This window comes from Glycine max, chromosome 11, assembly GCF_000004515.6.
Source record: "Glycine max cultivar Williams 82 chromosome 11, Glycine_max_v4.0, whole genome shotgun sequence".
Lineage (NCBI taxonomy): Eukaryota > Viridiplantae > Streptophyta > Magnoliopsida > Fabales > Fabaceae > Glycine > Glycine max.
The window spans coordinates 24113216-24132001 of NC_038247.2; the positions used below are offsets into that span (position 1 = coordinate 24113216).

An 18786-nucleotide genomic window follows, 5' to 3' on the forward strand; every position below is an offset into this window, starting at 1 on the left:
TCTCTGTTTGATCCTTCCCTCAAATTATTCTTGGCCTTTGAACTGTTATAAGCTTCCTTTTCATTTTGTTGTCTTGGAATCTTTTAGATAATACATCTCCTTTACTTTATACACATTCACTCCATTTTACAGTTTTTTATTTGGGTTACGGCTTATTTCAACAGTTTTTCAGTAATGAGCAATTTTTTACTATTAAAGACTTTGAAAGTCGTTGAAACAATTTATTTATAGTTTATTTATATTTATTTTATAATATATATATAGTTTATTTCAATAAAATTTTCATAATTTATGTAAAAATAATTTTATCTTATTTTTTCTCCTTAAATCATAGAGATAGCTTGTATAATGTACACTTATTTCATTATTTGATATAGTTAGTTTGGTTGATTATTAAGTTGTTTAGAGTTCTTCTACTTTTATTTTTGATGGAATTAGTTGAGTGTGCTCGTGAAATTTTTACACAAACATACACCAAATATATAATATACACATAAACATATATGTGCATTTATTATTAATAAAAATATACATATTTACTATTCATAATGTATATTTAGGATTTTTCAAAAAAAAATTTCAAAATCAAGAATTCGGGTCTTTTAACCTGGGTTTAAATCTTTCAACCTGAATTCATACTGTAAATAATATATATATATATATATATATATATATATATATATATTAATAATAAATACGTATGTATGGTTATGTATATATTATATATTTGTAGTATGTGTGTGTGAAAATTTCGTGGGCCGGTGGCTGGTGCTAACTGCTTACATCATACGTCAGTTGATTTTCACTGTTTAAGAAATCTTTTGGCTTAGACCAAATCTGTGACAAATTTATGAGCATCACTTTATGTTCGATTGTATTTAAGAGCAATGCAGCTAGGAAGAGAAGCAACCACACTCTATTGCTTCTTTTGACATAGTAGAGTAGGAAAGTAACTAGTGTTAACATAGGGGTAGCTGCTAAAACCAAAGAAAAAAAGACAAAAGACAGCACTTATTAATTAAGGACTTAACTTAGCATTGCTCATGAATTGGTCAGTCATACTTCATGATGTATATCTCTTTTAACAGCAATTGATTGTCCTAAGACAATAGATGTGTTGTTTTCTGTCATGATCAAATAGTCCAAAAAAAGTGTGGCTCGGTTGCAGGAAACAAGTAGAGTGGGTCCGTTCAGTCCTATAATTATATTCAACAATTTAAACCAAATTAGTTCCGATAATTATTTTAATTTGAGTTTAATTTTCTCTAAGTTATTGATAGATTCTGCAAATATTATTCGTTACTATTCCTAAAAATCCAAAACTGATCTTGTCCGACCCAAATTGAAAATCTGTTATGCAAGAAGAATATGATATTCTTATTAAAAATAAGATGTGAGATTTAGTACCACGAACTTCTAATGTTAATATTATTTATTTTATGTGAATTTTTTGGCATAAAAATAAATTTAATGTTTCTTTTGAGCAGCATAAGACCCGTCTTGTTGGTGATGGCAAGTCTCAAAAGGCTGAAGTAGACTATGATAAAACTTTTAGTCATGTGATGAAACCAACAACAATCTAGTCTATTCTTAGCATTACCGTATCTAAATCATGGTCCATTTATTAGTTGAATGTCCAAAATGCATTTCTGCATGGTCAACTATATGAGATTGTTTATATGCATTAGCCTATGGGATTCATGGATTCAGTTCATCCAGATTATGTATGTCTCTTAAAAAAAATCTCTTTATGGTCTGAAATAGGCTCTTCGTGCCTGATATCTCAACGGTTTGTTGATTTTATATCCACCATTGGTTTCTATCATAGCAAACCTGATCATTCATTATTTATCTATTGCAAGGGTAATGACATGGCATACATTTTCTTATATATTGATGATATCATCCTTACTGCTTCTTCTTATGATCTTCGTAAATCTATTATGTCACTTCTTGCTTCAAAATTTGCTATGAAAGATTTGGACCCTTTCAGCTATTTTTTGGGCATTTTAGTAACTAGACATATAGGTGGTTTATTTCTTTTCCAACGAAAATATGCTGAGGAGATCACAGATAGAGTTGGCATGACCTTTAGTAAACCTGCTCCAACACCAACGGACACCAAAGTCAAGCTTAGTGTCTCCTCGGGTTCTCCATATGAGGATCCAACTCATTATCGCAGATTAGCAGGAGCATTGTAGTACCTTATTTTTATGAGACCCGATATATCATATGTTGTACAATAGGTATGTTTACACATGCATGATCTAAAGACTGAACATATGAATGCCTTTAAACAAATTCTGTTATGTACAAGGCACCCTAGACTTTGGCTTACATTTGTACAAATCATCAATTTACGGTCTCATTTCATACACCGATGCTGATTAGGGTGGATGTCCTGACACTAGACAGTCTACTTCTGGTTATTGCATATTTTTGGAGATAATTTGATCTCCTGGTCCTCTAAACGACAACCTACTTTGTCTCGGTCAAGTGCCGAAGCGGAGTATAGAGGCAGCAAATGTTATTTTTGAGTCTTGTTGGATTCGTAATCTGCTTCTGGAACTTCATTGTCTGATCCACAAGGCTACATTGGTGTACTATGACAATGTGAGCGCGATATATCTCTTCGGTAACCTCGTTCAACATCAGTGCACTAAACACATCGAGATGGATATATATTTTGTACGTGACAAAGTTGCTTGTGGACAAGTTTGTGTCCTTCATGTTCCCTCTTGCTATCAAATTGCTGACATTTTCACTAAAGGGCTTCCGCGCATACTTTTTGATGATTTTCGAGTCAGTCTCAGCGTACCAGAACCTCTCACTTCGACTGCGAGGGTGTGATAGAATCTGTAAATATTCTTGTAAACATTTTCAATATCTTTGTATATCTTAGGAAATTAGCCTATTTGCAACCTTGAATTAAGCAAGCACTCCTGTATATTATTCCCGATTTGAATGGAATACATCACAAAACAAATTCCTTCAGTCATGTACTATGACTTCATGGATTTAGTTGTTGATTTGAATCTCTTTTCTAATGTTTTAATAAAAATTAACATTGACTGATACAAAAATGTACCATGAATACTTGGATCGTTTATATTTTTGACATATTTATTCTTTATGATGCTCTTAGTCATAGTGTTTCTAAACATTATCAAGTGTTTTTGATTTTTTTAATCATATAACCTTGTCATTATGTTTTAAGCAAAGAGATTGATGGATGACAAATATGAATGAAATGTCAAAATATGTTTTTTATCCTTATAAATATCCAAAAGTTTAGAATTTGTTCCTACAAAATTTTTGGTATGTTTTTCGTCATCGCAAAATTTAAATGTGTTATTTTTTGGTCCGGAGTCAGGCTTGGATGAATCCGAGCCTAAGTGACATTTTTTAAAACTTAAATTATAGGCTAAAATATATTTTTCGTCCCTGTAAATATCAAAATGTTCGGAATCCGTCCCTGTAAAATTTTGAGTCTTTTTTCGTTCTCAAAAAATTGAAATTTGTTACTTTTTGGCCCAAACATATGTTCAAGTATCGAACCTACGTGTTACTCTTTCATTGGTTCCATTGATGGTTATGAGAGTAGATAATTTCTGTGGGTTAAAAATCACCACAAAATGTAGAAAAAAAAACTCCACATATTTGTAAATTCCTCTTTCCTGACCTCCTTCTTTCCTAACTTTCTTCATCTTCTTCGAATTTATATAAAAATATTTTCCTTTTTGTTTTTAAAAGTTTTGTTCAACTCCAATGGTCACCTTATTTAACCTTCCATCTTCTTCTTCTTCTTCTTTGAATTGCCCTTCCTTTCGGAAACCTAACACTTTCACTCTCAAACTCAACGTTACAAATACTAATTCCAATCTTTTATCGGAATCAAACTCAACAATATGGCTTTCGGATTCACCTCTCTCTCGGATTAGCCTGGTGGACGAGAAAGATGAAGTAAGTTAGGAAAGAGGAATTTACAAATTTGTGGGTTTTTTTTTGCATTTTGTGGTGATTTTTAACCTTCATAAATCACCTACTCTCATAACCATCAATGAAACTAATGAAAGAATAACACGTAGGTTCAGATACCCGAATCTACGTTCGGGCTAAAAAGTAACAGATTTGAATTTTTCGAGGACGAAAAAAAAACTCAATTTTGTAGATATGGATTTTGAACATTTTGATATTTAAAAGGATATAAAACATACTTTAGCTTATAATTAAGTTTTAAAAAATGTCATGTAAGTTTGGATTCGTCCAAGCTTGACTCCGAGGAAAAAAACAACAAGTTTCAATTTTATGAGAACCAAAAAATTCCAAAAATTTTGTAATGACGAATTTCAAACTTTTTAATTTTATGAGAAAAAAAACATATTTCAGCCATTAATAAAATGTAATACAAACGTTGAAAGTGATTTAATTAACATTTAATTGAATCATGGAATAATAAAAGCAATATGCTTTGTCTTGTAAAAATAAAATCTTAAATAAAAATGAGTAAGAATGAAAATTTAATTAATTAAAATTTCTTCATGAAGGTCAAGTGGGTCAAACAACCTGTGCAAGTGAGCCCATAAAAAATGATGTTTGCTTCGCAGTAATTAATGCACACCTTGGCCTGACCCAGAGAAACTCGTTTAGTCAAAACTGCACACAGAATTCAGAACATGGCTATTTGGTAGGGGATAGATATATTGAAATTTGGCTTGTTATGCGCATACTTCTCCATTTGATAGCAACACGTTTTTCATATTTTTAATATAGATTTACATATTATTTTATAAGAGCGAGTTTTGATTTTAGTCCTAATTTTTTTTTCTAAAATTTGAATTCACTGTTTTTTCTTTGTAAAGTAAGTGAATTTTGGTTTTAGAATTTTTATCTCTCCAAAATCTGAAATCACTATTTATTATAATCTCCCCAAGATTCATTTTAAAGTAGATAAATAATCATTTTGACCCATGAAAGTATATGACGTTCATAAATTCGTCCTTGAAAGATTAAAAAATAAAATTTAATCTCCAAAAGTATAAAAAGTGAGACAAATTCATCCTATCGTTAAATTTTGTCTCTTAACATTAGAGAACTTGCTTATGTGACACGCAAAGACAAAAATGTCATAAAATGATATTCACATAGATATAGAAACTAAAGTTATTAACAAATATGTCCCTAAATTTAATAACTTATTGACATTTTCATCTTTAAGAAAAATATAACTTACTAACATTGGTAACAAGATCCATGCACTAACAACACATTAAACTTGGAACTTTTTGATTTTATTTTTATAAATATTTATTATAATGTATTATAATTGTAATTATATTTATAATGTCAATTTATTATCGTAGAATCAAAGCTTAAGAGGAGATAATGCATGAGTAGGTTCTCAAATAAAAAATCAACTTGTCAAATCTTAAATGAATCATTCACAAGTAGAAGAAAGTAATTGTAGTTGTAGTTGCTAGACCTTTCATGTTTGTTTTCTTTTACTTGTAAATGTTCCATTTAAGATTTGACAAATTGATTTTTTATTTAAGAATCTAACATTTGTCTTACCAACTCTTAAGTCTTGATTCCTATATGATAAGTTGATATTATAAATATAATTATAATAAATAATAATTAGGGTCTTTGGCTGATGGGACCCAAGATATCTGCACAAACTTCAATTCTTAGGATTGACTACGAGATTAACTTTTTATCTGAAATTTAGTAACACTTAAAATTTATCATCCCTCCTCAAAAATATATTGTGGGAATGGAACTCATATTCACCCCCCACAAACCCAACCCATGTATTACCAACTGACCTACACATTAAATAAACAGGTTTTTTATTTGACTAAGAACCATATATCCTATATTCTGAAATGTACTCTTTCCCATTGTTAATCCGATCTGCCACTGATTTGCAATTTGTCTCACTGATTACCGAAACTCAAATTGTTTTGAGTGAGCCATAATAAAGCATTAAGAATGGCACGAGCCGCTTCTTCCTCCAACACAGACATGGATGCTGTAATAAAATTACCAGTTGCTGCAACTATAAAATGACCCGTGCTATCTCTAATACAAGCTCCATACCGCATTATTAGATCCTTAAAAATGTCAACATCCTGCAATATGTCTCAATATTACTCCACAAACCACATTGCCTCTATATATTAAGACTCATAGGACAGTACGTTAGAAAAACGTGCCAACTATTGTCAAGAGCATCAGTACAAAAAACACCATTTGTTGGACATGAAATACCCTTAGCCTGCAGTCTGATACAAGTTTTGGAAGACAGTCCCGACATGCTTTCCAAATAATCAAAACTTGATACAAAACTTGATACAAAACTTTAAATGATACAACATTTTAGATAAGATAAAAAATATATATAGGATTTTTTTTGTATGACTCTGGTGAACCCAAATTAGTGGTATTTGGCCAATAATATTAATGAAACATTATTAGTTAACTATTTTAGTTACCATTAACTAATGATAAACTATGAATTGATTATTCTCATGATGCAATGGTTACCTACACATCCTTATTGCAAATCTTGTCTTAATTTTACTGACTTCACTCTTTTTTTTCTTTTTGTTATAATCATGAGTTCTTTTTTAAAGTTTTTTTTATTAATTTCCCTCTCATCATATCGATTTATTTGGGGTAACATGGTACATCTAATAATACTCATTTAACTTGATTGAGTTACACCACACTTATATATATCTTATCATGTAGTTGATTTTATTTACATTATGACCGCACATTACCGTTTTCTTTTGTTTAGTATTAATTTGTAAAATATACAAATAACTTAATTTAAAATTATAATAAAATCCCCTTTAGTAAAAAATATAATAAAATAAATAAAAATATTAATACATCATTTATTTTCCTTCATTAAATGATTTTTATAATTGATGGACTATTTATAGTAGAGTTTTTTTCAATCACTTATTTTTATCTTAAAAACTTAAAATCGAGACTTTATATAATGAATTTAAGCTTGATTCCATCCAAACCAACATGATATTTGGATTCATAATTTAGAATATTTCTTACATTAATAAATGTTACTAGTTTTGTAAAAGATAATAAGGAATATTCCATAGTAACATTTATTACAACCTTATTTAAGCCTTTATGAAAACTCTTAAAATAGTGTCATTTGGATTCTTTTAATTTGTCAAAAAGAACCTTTTTTTTTAATTCAGACATTCTTAAATCAAGAGTCAAGAATAAATATTGCAGATACTAAAATTTATTTTAGAAAAGAAGATTTTTCTAAATAATTAATTTTCCATACATATAAATATAAAAATTGAATGTCTAATATGCTTATGAGAAATTTATCCACTAATCATGTGAGGTATTTGTTTAACTTTTTCAAGTAATGTGAAACCAGTTCATTACTTTTTAATGATGCTGTGGGATTGGATTCTTTAATATGTGATAGGTTGTGGTTGTTTCCCGCAATTTCTCTGATCCATTTAATAGTAGTAGATATCAGGATGCAACAACGCACATGAGAAATTAATCACGGCCAGTTGCCAAAATATTTTATAACATAGTAACATAATATAATATACTTGTTAATTTTATGTATATATTATGATAGATATAATATTATAACTGCAATATAATAATAATATACAAATAGATAAATATACAAAAAGCAGTAGAAAAAGAGGAGTGATGGATCCACAAACCTTATAAAGAGGTTATTTTTTTATAATTGTTTAAATGTCTAATTTTTAATAAATAATAATTTTAAAAAAATATTATTTATACACATAAAATTAAAACTAATTTTTATATTAAATGATGATAAGCTTAATTAATATTATAATAACAACAACCACACAATTAGTTTTACACAATTTTACATTAATTACCACTTTAATCATTACAATAAAATAATAAACACAACTAATTTTATACAGTTTTATATTAATTAATATTAACTATTATTACAATAACACCATACAAAATTAATTTTATATATATATAGACACACATATACAAAGATAGATAAAAAGTTCCAGGGGGACTCGAGTTCATGCTCACCACTCTCTAGATCTGTCCGTGAAAAAAAAAGTGAAAAAGACAATTAGCATATGCGGTTGGATTTCTTTTTATCCATAAAAATAAAGATAAAATTTTAAAAAATTTATAATAATTCACATATCTTATTTAATTGAAGAGTCTATACATACTAATATACGAGACCTTTTTATTTTATAAAAATAAAAATAAATATTTTTTTATTAGTAGGTCTAAAATTTGAGCTTTTATTGCTTTACTCTTGGATTAATCTCTATTTAACGGACTAGCTTAAACTCCTTACTACGATAGTCAAGCTCACTTGTGAAGCCTCACTCTCAATACATTAACCAATTAAAGGAAATTATTTAAAGAAATAATAAATATATTTTTAAAATAGTAAAATTAATAAAATTATCATATATATTAATTATTAATTAGATGACAATATAAAATTAGATTTATAATGTAAATGTATAACCTATTTTCTCATTTATATGTACATATATATTAAAGTACATGTTTGATTTTTTACATAATTACTTGTTACTTTCTTTCTCTTTTCATTTGTTGAACTAAAATTATTTCCTCCAATTTTATTCATGCTAGAGAAATGTACTCATTGAGGAGTTTTGAAGCCAGAAAAGGACTAATTAAAGAAATTTTAACAAGATGCATATACCTTGGTGTCATAAAGGGGTTTGATACCTATTTATACTACAGTTCTCTTCTAACAACTTTTTAATATGGTAAAGGTTATCATTTTGACGTGTTTGGAGGTTTGTCGTTGGGCATGTTTATGGTGGTGTTTACATCTTTGACGTGTTAGGGGTAGTTCTCTTCTTGAATTGTTCTATAGCCCCTGAAGTGCACAGAACCTTGAAGGCGTGAACACTTGTTATGTCAATCTTCTCAAACGATTCAAATCTCACATTAAATTATTTCTTTCATCTGAATTTAAAATTAGTTTCTCTATGATTTTTATGAAGTCCTTTCTATTGTCTTTTTGTTTTACCCTTTGCTATTCATTTTGATTATTTTCAATGCAACTATATAACATATTAGGCATATATAGCTCCGGATGAGTAGCTCTTGAATCAATAGATATTAATACAGTTTACCACTTTCTATTCATAGTTGTACATGTGTACTTTTAAAATAATATCATGTAGTTTAAAATCATGATAATTTGTTTTCATGAATTCATTTATATTGCTTCAGGACTACTAGTATTTTTTAGAGCCATCAAAATAGATCAAAACATGTGTTGTGAATTCTGAGAGAGAAGAATATGAAGATTAGAGCAATGATGGCTAACGCACACAGATCTAGTTATGAACCCACACTATTTCTTTATTGATGAATATAAAATCCACATTACAATATGCTTTAATGTGTACAAAATAAAGTCTATTTACAGATAACTAGACTCAACTAACATTTCCGAGAATTAGTAAATAGTTAGTTAGTTAGTAACAAAATGAATAAAATTGCACAAAATTGAACAGAATTGCACATAATTGAACATGTCAACATAGCTGACTGGACCAAGCCTACCACATGTTATTGAACCCGACCACCATGGTTTGGGATCTGAGGGGATTGAAAAAATAACATTTTTTTTATAGAAATCACAAGAAAATTGACTCTGATCACCTATGATCTGGTCCACTAAGTTGAACCCATAGTGATCTAGATTGACATGCAAGTTTGCCTAAATACTAGAATACTTCTTTTAGCTCCTTTTTTCATACACAATAATGGTTATAATAAAAAAAAAAGTGAAATTATGAGATGATAAAATATTAAAGCCTATTTGATTCACTTTCCGGTGTTTTAAAGACTGTTTTATAAAACAATTTTATGCTACTGATCACAAGTGATTTCTCACCCAATATCTATAATTGTAAAAAAATAATTATTTTTAAAATCCTGTCAAAAAATTATAAAAGAATTATTTGCTAAATAAATCAACCATGTAACATGACTCATGTATGGGCCTTGGGTGAAACAGCAAATGTAGCATGGGACGTACTTAAAATCATCTACAATGGTAAAATTTGGTACATTGCTGCTATTGTTTCCTAACTTTCTATTGCTTTATGAAAAATTCATTTCAAAATGTAATTTGTATTTTGGAATGAAATTTTCATAATATAATATAAGATTGCTTTTTTTTTTTATACTTTGATTTTTATATTTTTTTGTTTTATTTAGATTATTGTTTATATTAAGTGATTACGTGTCTAATAAAGATTGATAAATATATTTATTGTTTTCGATAAAGTAATAATTAAAATGAAAATCTTTTAACACAAAAAAAATCTATACCATAAAGTTTACAATTTTATAAAGATTGAAATGATGATATCAGACATTAAAATGAAAGAATTTATTTATTAGAATAAAAAATACTAAAATAAAAAAATCTATATTATAAAAAAAACAAAATTCTATGCATGAACCATTTCATGAAGTGTGTCCAGATAATCCAAAGTCTTGATAATTAGCTCATGGTCTTCGTGTATCATTATCGTTATTATTCAAATTTCTATGTACATGAATATTTTTGACAATATTGAATATGCGTGAAGCAGAAAATATAAATAGTAGTTTCTGTATTTCATTTTTTTCCCTGTGGTCCATGAAAACGCCAACTAAGTCATTCGAGCAAACTAATTTTTTTACATAAGTGATTAAAGATTCAAAATAATTTTTTTATAAATACTAATTATTGTTCTAAGGATACTAGTTAAAAAAATTAAAGTAAAAATATTTTTATTTAGAGATAGAACATTATTGATGATCTTTTTTGAACTTTTTACGATTTTCACACTACATATTTTTTTTAATTTCTTAATCAACATCCGTAGGCTACCCCTTATCAAGATCCTAAATTTTATCCCTTATTAAGATCCTAAATTTTTACTTTCTTTGTAGGGTAGGTTCAAATTTTCTTAACACAACTTTCCTCGACATCTAGCATGTCATTAGCGTCCCATAATATTGTTAGTGTCTATCTTTGTTTTATTGTTTTTTATTATTACATAAAAAAAGAAAAAAAAATGCAAAAGAGAAAAGAGATAGACAAGCATTGAATGAAGATTGGGACTCCACTACGACATGGCATCTATATCTTTGATTTTGAATGAGCAGGACTTTGTTAACAACATTTTTTTTATAATTTCCTTCCATGTCCTGTTGTATTAACACACAACAATAAATTATTCAAGAGAACTAATCCACTAGAATTGCCTATGAATTAGAATAATTACATGAAATGTTAAGTTTGATCTTCATTTTCAAGTTTGATCCTGAACCGTGCAAGATATGGATAAGATGAAGATACATACATTTTGTATGATTTCAATATGGACAAGATGCAGAGTAAATAACAATACTCATGTGTTGGCCCTATAGAATTATTATGTACCATCATTAGAACACTACCTGCTCCAATCAACTATCACTCCTACTCATGATGTAATTATGTATTAGAACGAAAAGTGGAACATACCAGGTCAAGGTGGATTTTTGGGTTACTCCTTTACTGGAACTAATCCAATAAGATTTGACATTCCTTCGGGTTGTAGCATGGACAAACTCAATGATTTAATCAAGCAACTTGCACTTATAGGGTTCCCCTAATGGAATTCACGAATCACTATTTGTTAGACGATTGTTCTTTCGACAACCAGGTTATGCTAAGTATTCAAAAAAATTAATTGAATATGAAATAACTGAATTGAAGAATGACGAAGACGTGTTAGGACAATCCAACTGTTGGAAACGATTCTGTACAATAGAAATTTTAGCTATTTTTAGCAAACCAGTAAACCAAATAGAAGAAGACATGTATCATATCATCATTAGTTTTGTCATATTTGTGTTATAATTGTAATTTTTAATATGTTTCATTATTGTCGACTATCATCTCAATTAGTACAATTTGAAATTTTGTCTACTTTATAAGACAGATGTATCAATTATTTTTTCATGGTATTTTTTAAATTTATTTTAATACTACTAACTAATTTTATTATTTTTTTAATTATAAGAACATAACAAAAAAATCAACCAAAACATAAATTTAACTACAAAATTACATATAATGTAAATAAAAATTTATATTATAATTTTATCCAATTTTTATATTTTTCTTTATATGTATATTTCTCTTTAGAAAAATTATAAAACAATCATTCAAAAATTAATTTAATAAATAAATAATTTTAAAATCAATTAAAAATAATTTTATATAATATAATATTTAATTTTAATAATATTCTAATTTATAAAATAAAAAAGATTAACAAGGAAAGTCGAAATAACAAAACCCAACTTCTGGAAAGCATCCTAAACAAGTGTAGTTTGGGAATAAAATCTGAAAGAGGTGTATTTTGAGCATTTGGAGGAATTTGGTAAAAAAACCTGCAAAATATCACTCTACACAGCAATCTCATCTCCAGTTCCGAGACAACCCAAATAATAGTAAATAATCTGAACAAAAGCTACAGAATAAGTTTGCATAACATCAATCTGGGTGCAATTAACCATAGTCACAAGGGATAATGTCATCAAGCAGTATCAAGGGGTTCTTTGTCTCATCTGCCATGGTGGACACCATGTGGAAACCGGAGTAGGACCAATACAGTATTGCGGCAAAGTTGAAAACATCGTCGATGCCATAAGGGATAAACAACGTCAAGTTGGAGGCTTTTCCATGGACGAAGCTGATGACGAAAGTGAGTCAGATTAAGAGGCAGGTTTTGCGGATGCCGCTGACGGCAATGTCGTTGGCGATGAGGAGAACGGCAACAACGAAAGGATCAAGCATGTCAAAGCCCAATTTGATGGAGGGGATGTGGATCCTAAAGAATTCGGAATCGAATTTGACCAGGAGCGGCCGAGGCCGGTGGCGACCAAGGCAAGGAAGTGGGTAAGGAGGTCCACGACGGCGCATGATCCTTCACCAGAGAAGAGAAAGAGGATTGTGCCACCGCCATCACCAGGAACTGAGGTGGTGGGTTTTCATTTCATAATTTCATGTCTAAGTCCACACTAATAATAACAATAAAAAAATTAAATTAAATTAGCTATAGTTTCACTATTCTTATCTTATGGAATGAAATTGATTTTTTTAGTCTTATCATTTATATTTTACTCTTTTAGTCCTTATAGTTTAATTATTATCTTTATAGTTTTTATTTTAATTTTTTTTAATTCCTATAATTTAAAAATAATTTTTTTTAATTCTTATCATTTATATTTTAAGTACATTTTAGTCCTTACTAATATATATATTTTCTATCATTTATATTTTTAACTAATTATAAATTCTTATCATATATATTTAATTCTTATCATTTATATTTTTAACTAATTATAAATTATTTTTTATTATAAATTATCTTAAGATAAATTAGTTACGAATTACTTGTTAATATTTTCATAGTTAATTGTAATTGATAATATTACACATATTTTGATGATAAGAATTAAAAGAAAATTAAAATATAAAGTATAAGGACTAAAAAAAACTATAGGGACTAAAAAAAATTAAAATACAAATTATAAGGACTAACAAATTATATCATAGGCACTAAAAAATCACTTTAAAACTATCAATATCTATATACTAAAATTGAAGTATGTGGAAAATACTAAAATACCCATGGCTGAGAGGTTGACAGCTGTCCAAAATTTTGGTTTTTTGGTCAAAATAACAATAGCTGAGAGCTTGACACCTGTCCAGGTTTTTTGTTTTTTTGGTCATTTATGCCCTTCTAGGTTGGGTTGGTTTTCTGTCACCTTGCTGCCATGTGTTTTTTGGTCCATTTCCTTGGTTTTTTGGTCTTTTAGGCTTTTCATTTCTCACTCCCTTGGTTGCTCCACGTATTGTTCCATATGTCCTCTTTTCTAACCTTTTCATTTTCCACTCCCTTGGTTGCTCCACGTATTGTTGCAGGTGTCTCCTTTTCCAATCTTCATCCCAAGTCTTTTTAGTTTTCTTTTTATTTTTCCATTTCTCTTTCTCCCGTGTCAAAAGGCTCATTTCTCTTTCTCTCTCACTCACTTTCTTTCTCTGTACAACTTGGAAGCTTTCTCTCTCTCAAAACAAAGCTCCTCGAGAGGGGTTTTGACGAAAATGCAGTTGAGGTTTCAGCTTCAGGGGAGAAGCTCTGTAACGAAGGGAAAACAAGGGAGGGTTAAGGAGACAGAGGGTGTTTTGAATGGAGCAGTTTATTCTCACTGCCATGGCTTCTTCTCAGTTCAGAAGATTATCAGGTTTCACTGCTTTGCAGTTTTCTTCACGAGTGTCCTTTTATAGCATTAACATCTCAGTGTTATATTTTTTCTTTCTGATTTTTCAATTTTGTTTTTGGTTCTTTTTTATTTTGTCGGGCTATCGACGCATGTTTTTTCCTCTTTTGCTGTTATGCATGTTTGTTTCATTACTATTTGTTTTTATTTGCAAGGTTCTAATTTTGTTTTTATTTGCAAGGTTCTAATTTTGTTTGTTGTTATGCATGTTTGCTTCTTAATAATAGTTATTTTTTTTACTGATTTTTCAACTCTGTTTTTGGTTCCTTTTTTATTTTCCCGAGCTAATTTTTTTGTCATCTTCCCCATATGGATTGTAAGTTATGTGTTTGATGAAATGCCTAAATGAAGTTTTAGTTTTTAATCTTAAAAATTCATGTGCATCAGTGCGCATCCTGCAAATTCCACGCTGGGTGTCTAATGAATGATACATGCAAGATTTTGATGATAATCATTGTAACAATTGATTGGTATTGATATCATTTATATTCTTTAATTATTTTAATCTATTGTTCAACAGGAAGAAGCCCAGGTTTTTTGTTCAACAGGAAGAAGCGCATGTTTTTTTCTTGCTCTCTCTTAGTTTGTGTTTTTTTTATTTTCTTTAATTATTATTATTATTATTATTATTATTATTATTATTATTATTATGTAGTTGGGTGTCCTTTTTTATGTTATAATGGCCGAGTGAACTTTGAAATTTTTCTGAGGTTCCTGGTGTGTGTAGGTGGTGATAACAAAGAAAATCAAAAAAGGTCTTAGAATATTAAAAAGGTATTCCCTTGACTTGGTTCCATTGTCTGTGCTTAAAGTCTTTATAACTATTGTTAGTCAAAAGCTTTAAAAAAAGTGATTTTAAGATTATGAAAAATGTGAGTTTTTATAGAGACTGTTTTAGATGCTATTATTATTATTATTATTATTTAGTTGGATGTCCTTTTTTTTGTTATAATGACCGAGTGAACTTTGAAATTAAATAGTTTCTAATATCTATTTTAAGTTTATAACATATGAAGGAAATTCTTTGGGCCATTATTTTTAACATTTTGCTTCTCAAGCAGTAGAAAAGAAGCACACTTTATTTTATTTTAATTGGTTCACTTCTTTTTATGGGTTCGAGTAACTAATGCACCTAAATCATTGTCCTCCTTTTAAGTTTGGCTTAGGACGTGGATAAACAGCACTGGTGTTGATAAACATTATTTAGGGAAAATGGCATCAGTAAAGAGACAAATGAGAAAGTCAATCACATTTTACTTTTGTGTGTTCTGCCAACCATTGTTAGCCTCCCGAGAGACTTGATGGTTAAGAGCATTGATCTCTTTCTTGCATTATTGATGCTAAAAATGATGTGGTGTATTGCTAATTTGTTGTCGTGACATATACTAAGAAGATAATGTGTGGTATTGTTAATTTGTTCTTATTCATTTAAAGTTTTGTTTGAATTTTCGATTTTGATTTTGATATGGTGGGTGCAACTGAGGGTTACACACATTAAACAAGAACTTCTATCATTTCATAATATATCCATTGTACTGATTGTTCACTTTTATTTGATGAGGCTGCAAACTTTTGCTTCCCTGTTTCATTCTTTTAGTCAATATTTTGTATTTAATTAAAAAAATGTTTAAATTGCATCCCTTGATATAAAAAATTATAATGTATGTACCTGTTTCATTCTTTTGAAAAATAACTCATCACCATCCGCTAAAATTTGTCCCTTTTTTATACATTTGCCTCGGCAAACCTGGGGTTTTTGATGCATACAAGTATTTTGTTGGAACGTTGATATATAGTTAAAGAAATTGCTTAGTACTTTACTGATATTTCTCAATTCTTTTAAACACATTCTTTGCCTTGCTCTATTTTCCCATTTTTTCCCTAAATCATGCACACATATTGGCTGATAATATTAATGTACTGTTGCAAGCTTTAATATGTCGAATTGGTTGCCTTGAGCAGCCAGTGTTAACATGCAAAGCCGGGTGGGGATTCCAATGATATGTCGGCTGAGGTTGTCAAGAATTCTTGGGAAAAAAGAGCAAAGGAATCAGTCGTGATTAGTAAAGGGGAGGTAAAAATTGCATCTGTAGGCTCTTCTTAGATGTGGTTTAATGCTGATGACTCAAATGGTTTCCCTGAATTAGGGAAGAATTACAACTATATAATAATTGTTCAACTCTTGCTATATGGATACGTGTAACCATGACAACTTTCTCTTTCTTTTTCCTCCTTTTAGGCTCTTTGGAATTTTTTACAATAGTAGTTACTGCTTTATATATCAAAATTTAGTGCTTTTTCTTATGCATCAATATAGGGCTCTGATTTTGTGGCAAAAGTTGTGGATTTAGCAGCCAGAGAATTAATAACAAGTGCATCACTAGGACAAGGTTTGACCGTGCCAAGGTAGTTCTAATGAATTTAGGCTTTGTCTCTTGCTGTGAATCCTGCTATGTGCCAAATTAAATATAGGCTTCCTGCAATGGTAGTTACACAGGTACAGCTTGACCGTGCCAAGGTATCCACGAAGTCTGCAGTTCTAATGAATTTAGAGTCCAGAGTATGCTCTTTCTAACTCTCACTGGTAGTTTGAATGATATCTAATTTCTTTCATTTACTCTTCTCTCCGCACCTGAATTAAAAATAATGTGTCCCTCTTGCATCTTTGCTTCCTTCTATATTATGATATATTTTGCCAAATCCCCAAAACAACAAAAAAAATGATTGAATGTAAATAAGGAAATTAGGTATATTATTAATCTTCTTTATAAAGGAAATCTTGAATAATTCATTATTTATATTATTACAATAATTAATATTTTTTATATCCTTTGGTTTATCAGAAGGAGTAGTGGATACGGTTTAGGATCATTGTTATAATAGGCAAAATTGATGGTGATCGTACATAGTGGCTAGGAAAGGATATAATGGCTACTACTGCAGTTATTGGACTCAGTGGAGGAAAGAGACTCTTGAGTTCATCATACCATTACTTTGATATTATAGAAAAGCTTTCTTATGGCAGTGATTTTGGATCCACACAGTACCAAATTGGATTTAAGTATTATGACTTTTTCATCGTAACCATGAACATATTTCATTTTATGTTGAGTATTGGCAATTGTTCCTTATGTTATCATGTGCTTGGCAGGATATCAGAAGAGAGCTTGGAATGGAAATAATTGAGGAACATACGGTGATGGAATATTCTAAGGTGATGCATCCTGCAATACTTAGTAGTTTTTTTAGCAGATTTTTGTATGTTTAAATGTTATTGTTTTTTGACAGGTCAGCAAGAAATGTGAAAAATGTGGCCATGGGGAAGCTACCTATTATACTAGACAGGTATCTCTAATGTAGATTTGCCCATTCAATTTGAAGCTCTTATTTAACCGTCTAAATTTATTTATTTTAATCATTCTAATTTCAGATGAGATCAGCGGACAAAGGGCAAACTACTTTATGCACATGTACCGGCTATGGTCATCCGTCTCAGGAGAATTAGTGGTATTTTAAGGTTATGCTTAGTTTGGGAGAGAAAAGTTGAAGGAAAAAGAAAGATAAAGAGTGAAAACTGAGATGATTTTTTGGTAGGAGAGAAAATGAAAAGAAAGTTAATTTTTTTTCTTCTTATTTGATTGTGTATAAAGGAAAAAAAAGCATGTAGGTGAAATGCAATAAATACTTAAAACTTGGAATCAAATGTAGCAATTAATCTTTTCATAAAAAAAATATATTTAGAAGATTTTTTTTTTGTGCAGAATTATTTTTTTGATATATTTATTTTACTAATTATTTTTATTATTTATCACTATACATTAATATTGAATTACTGATGTACTCATGCTTAAAATTTAGACTGGCCTATAACAACGGATTCCTTTGGAAGTGCCAATTGCTTCTTGACTATGTCATACACCTTCTTCGCTGTCTTTGGTTTTGCCTGCTTGAAATAAAACTTTGCTGGTTATATCATCTTCCATATTACAAAACTTCATGCCACAAAAGAACTGGCCAAAGCATTTGTAAATTAAAAAATTACGAGCATAAGGCTACATAGATAATTCAATGTAAATGATATACACAAAGTTAAATATTTATGTTCCCGTGAGCTTTGATGATTACAAAATAAGGTTTGGTCTTTAATTAAATAAAGTGTTACTAAAAATAATCTTGCAGACAATGGGAATAGACATGCCAAAAGAGGATTTCATATATAAATTTATAGTGCTTGAATATCAGTGTTATTTAAAAAAGAAACTATACACATATAAATATACAATTCTAAATACAAATCTATTAAAATGCTGGAATGAAAATATATCCCATGTAAAAGATAAATAATTTTTAAAGTGCCACAAATTTAAAAGGGAGATTGGTTATTATTACTAATAATAATGGAGT

The 18786-nt window shown here is 29.3% G+C and overlaps 1 protein-coding gene across 1 annotated transcript; it reads left to right on the top strand.

The window, feature by feature from the left end:
* The first annotated feature begins 13638 nt into the window (after positions 1–13638).
* On the top strand, positions 13639–18127 carry LOC100810382 (mitochondrial-processing peptidase subunit alpha). Its single transcript, XM_041006501.1, has 9 exons — positions 13639–14346; positions 14903–14942; positions 15110–15156; positions 16345–16456; positions 16700–16772; positions 16872–16942; positions 17534–17596; positions 17671–17727; positions 17813–18127. Exons 4-9 carry the CDS (start codon positions 16385–16387, stop codon positions 17885–17887), a joined length of 411 nt encoding a protein of 136 aa, XP_040862435.1. The 5' UTR covers positions 13639–14346; positions 14903–14942; positions 15110–15156; positions 16345–16384; the 3' UTR covers positions 17888–18127.
* The last annotated feature ends 659 nt before the right edge of the window (positions 18128–18786 follow it).

Bases quoted from the DNA above. Each gene is read 5' to 3' on its own strand.
- LOC100810382 (XM_041006501.1), top strand. From the start codon at position 16,385: ATGTCGGCTGAGGTTGTCAAGAATTCTTGGGAAAAAAGAGCAAAGGAA. The intron at 17,597-17,670 runs GTGATGCATCCT...GTTTTTTGACAG, and splicing joins CGGTGATGGAATATTCTAAG to GTCAGCAAGAAATGTGAAAA. The intron at 17,728-17,812 runs GTATCTCTAATG...TTCTAATTTCAG, and splicing joins CTACCTATTATACTAGACAG to ATGAGATCAGCGGACAAAGG.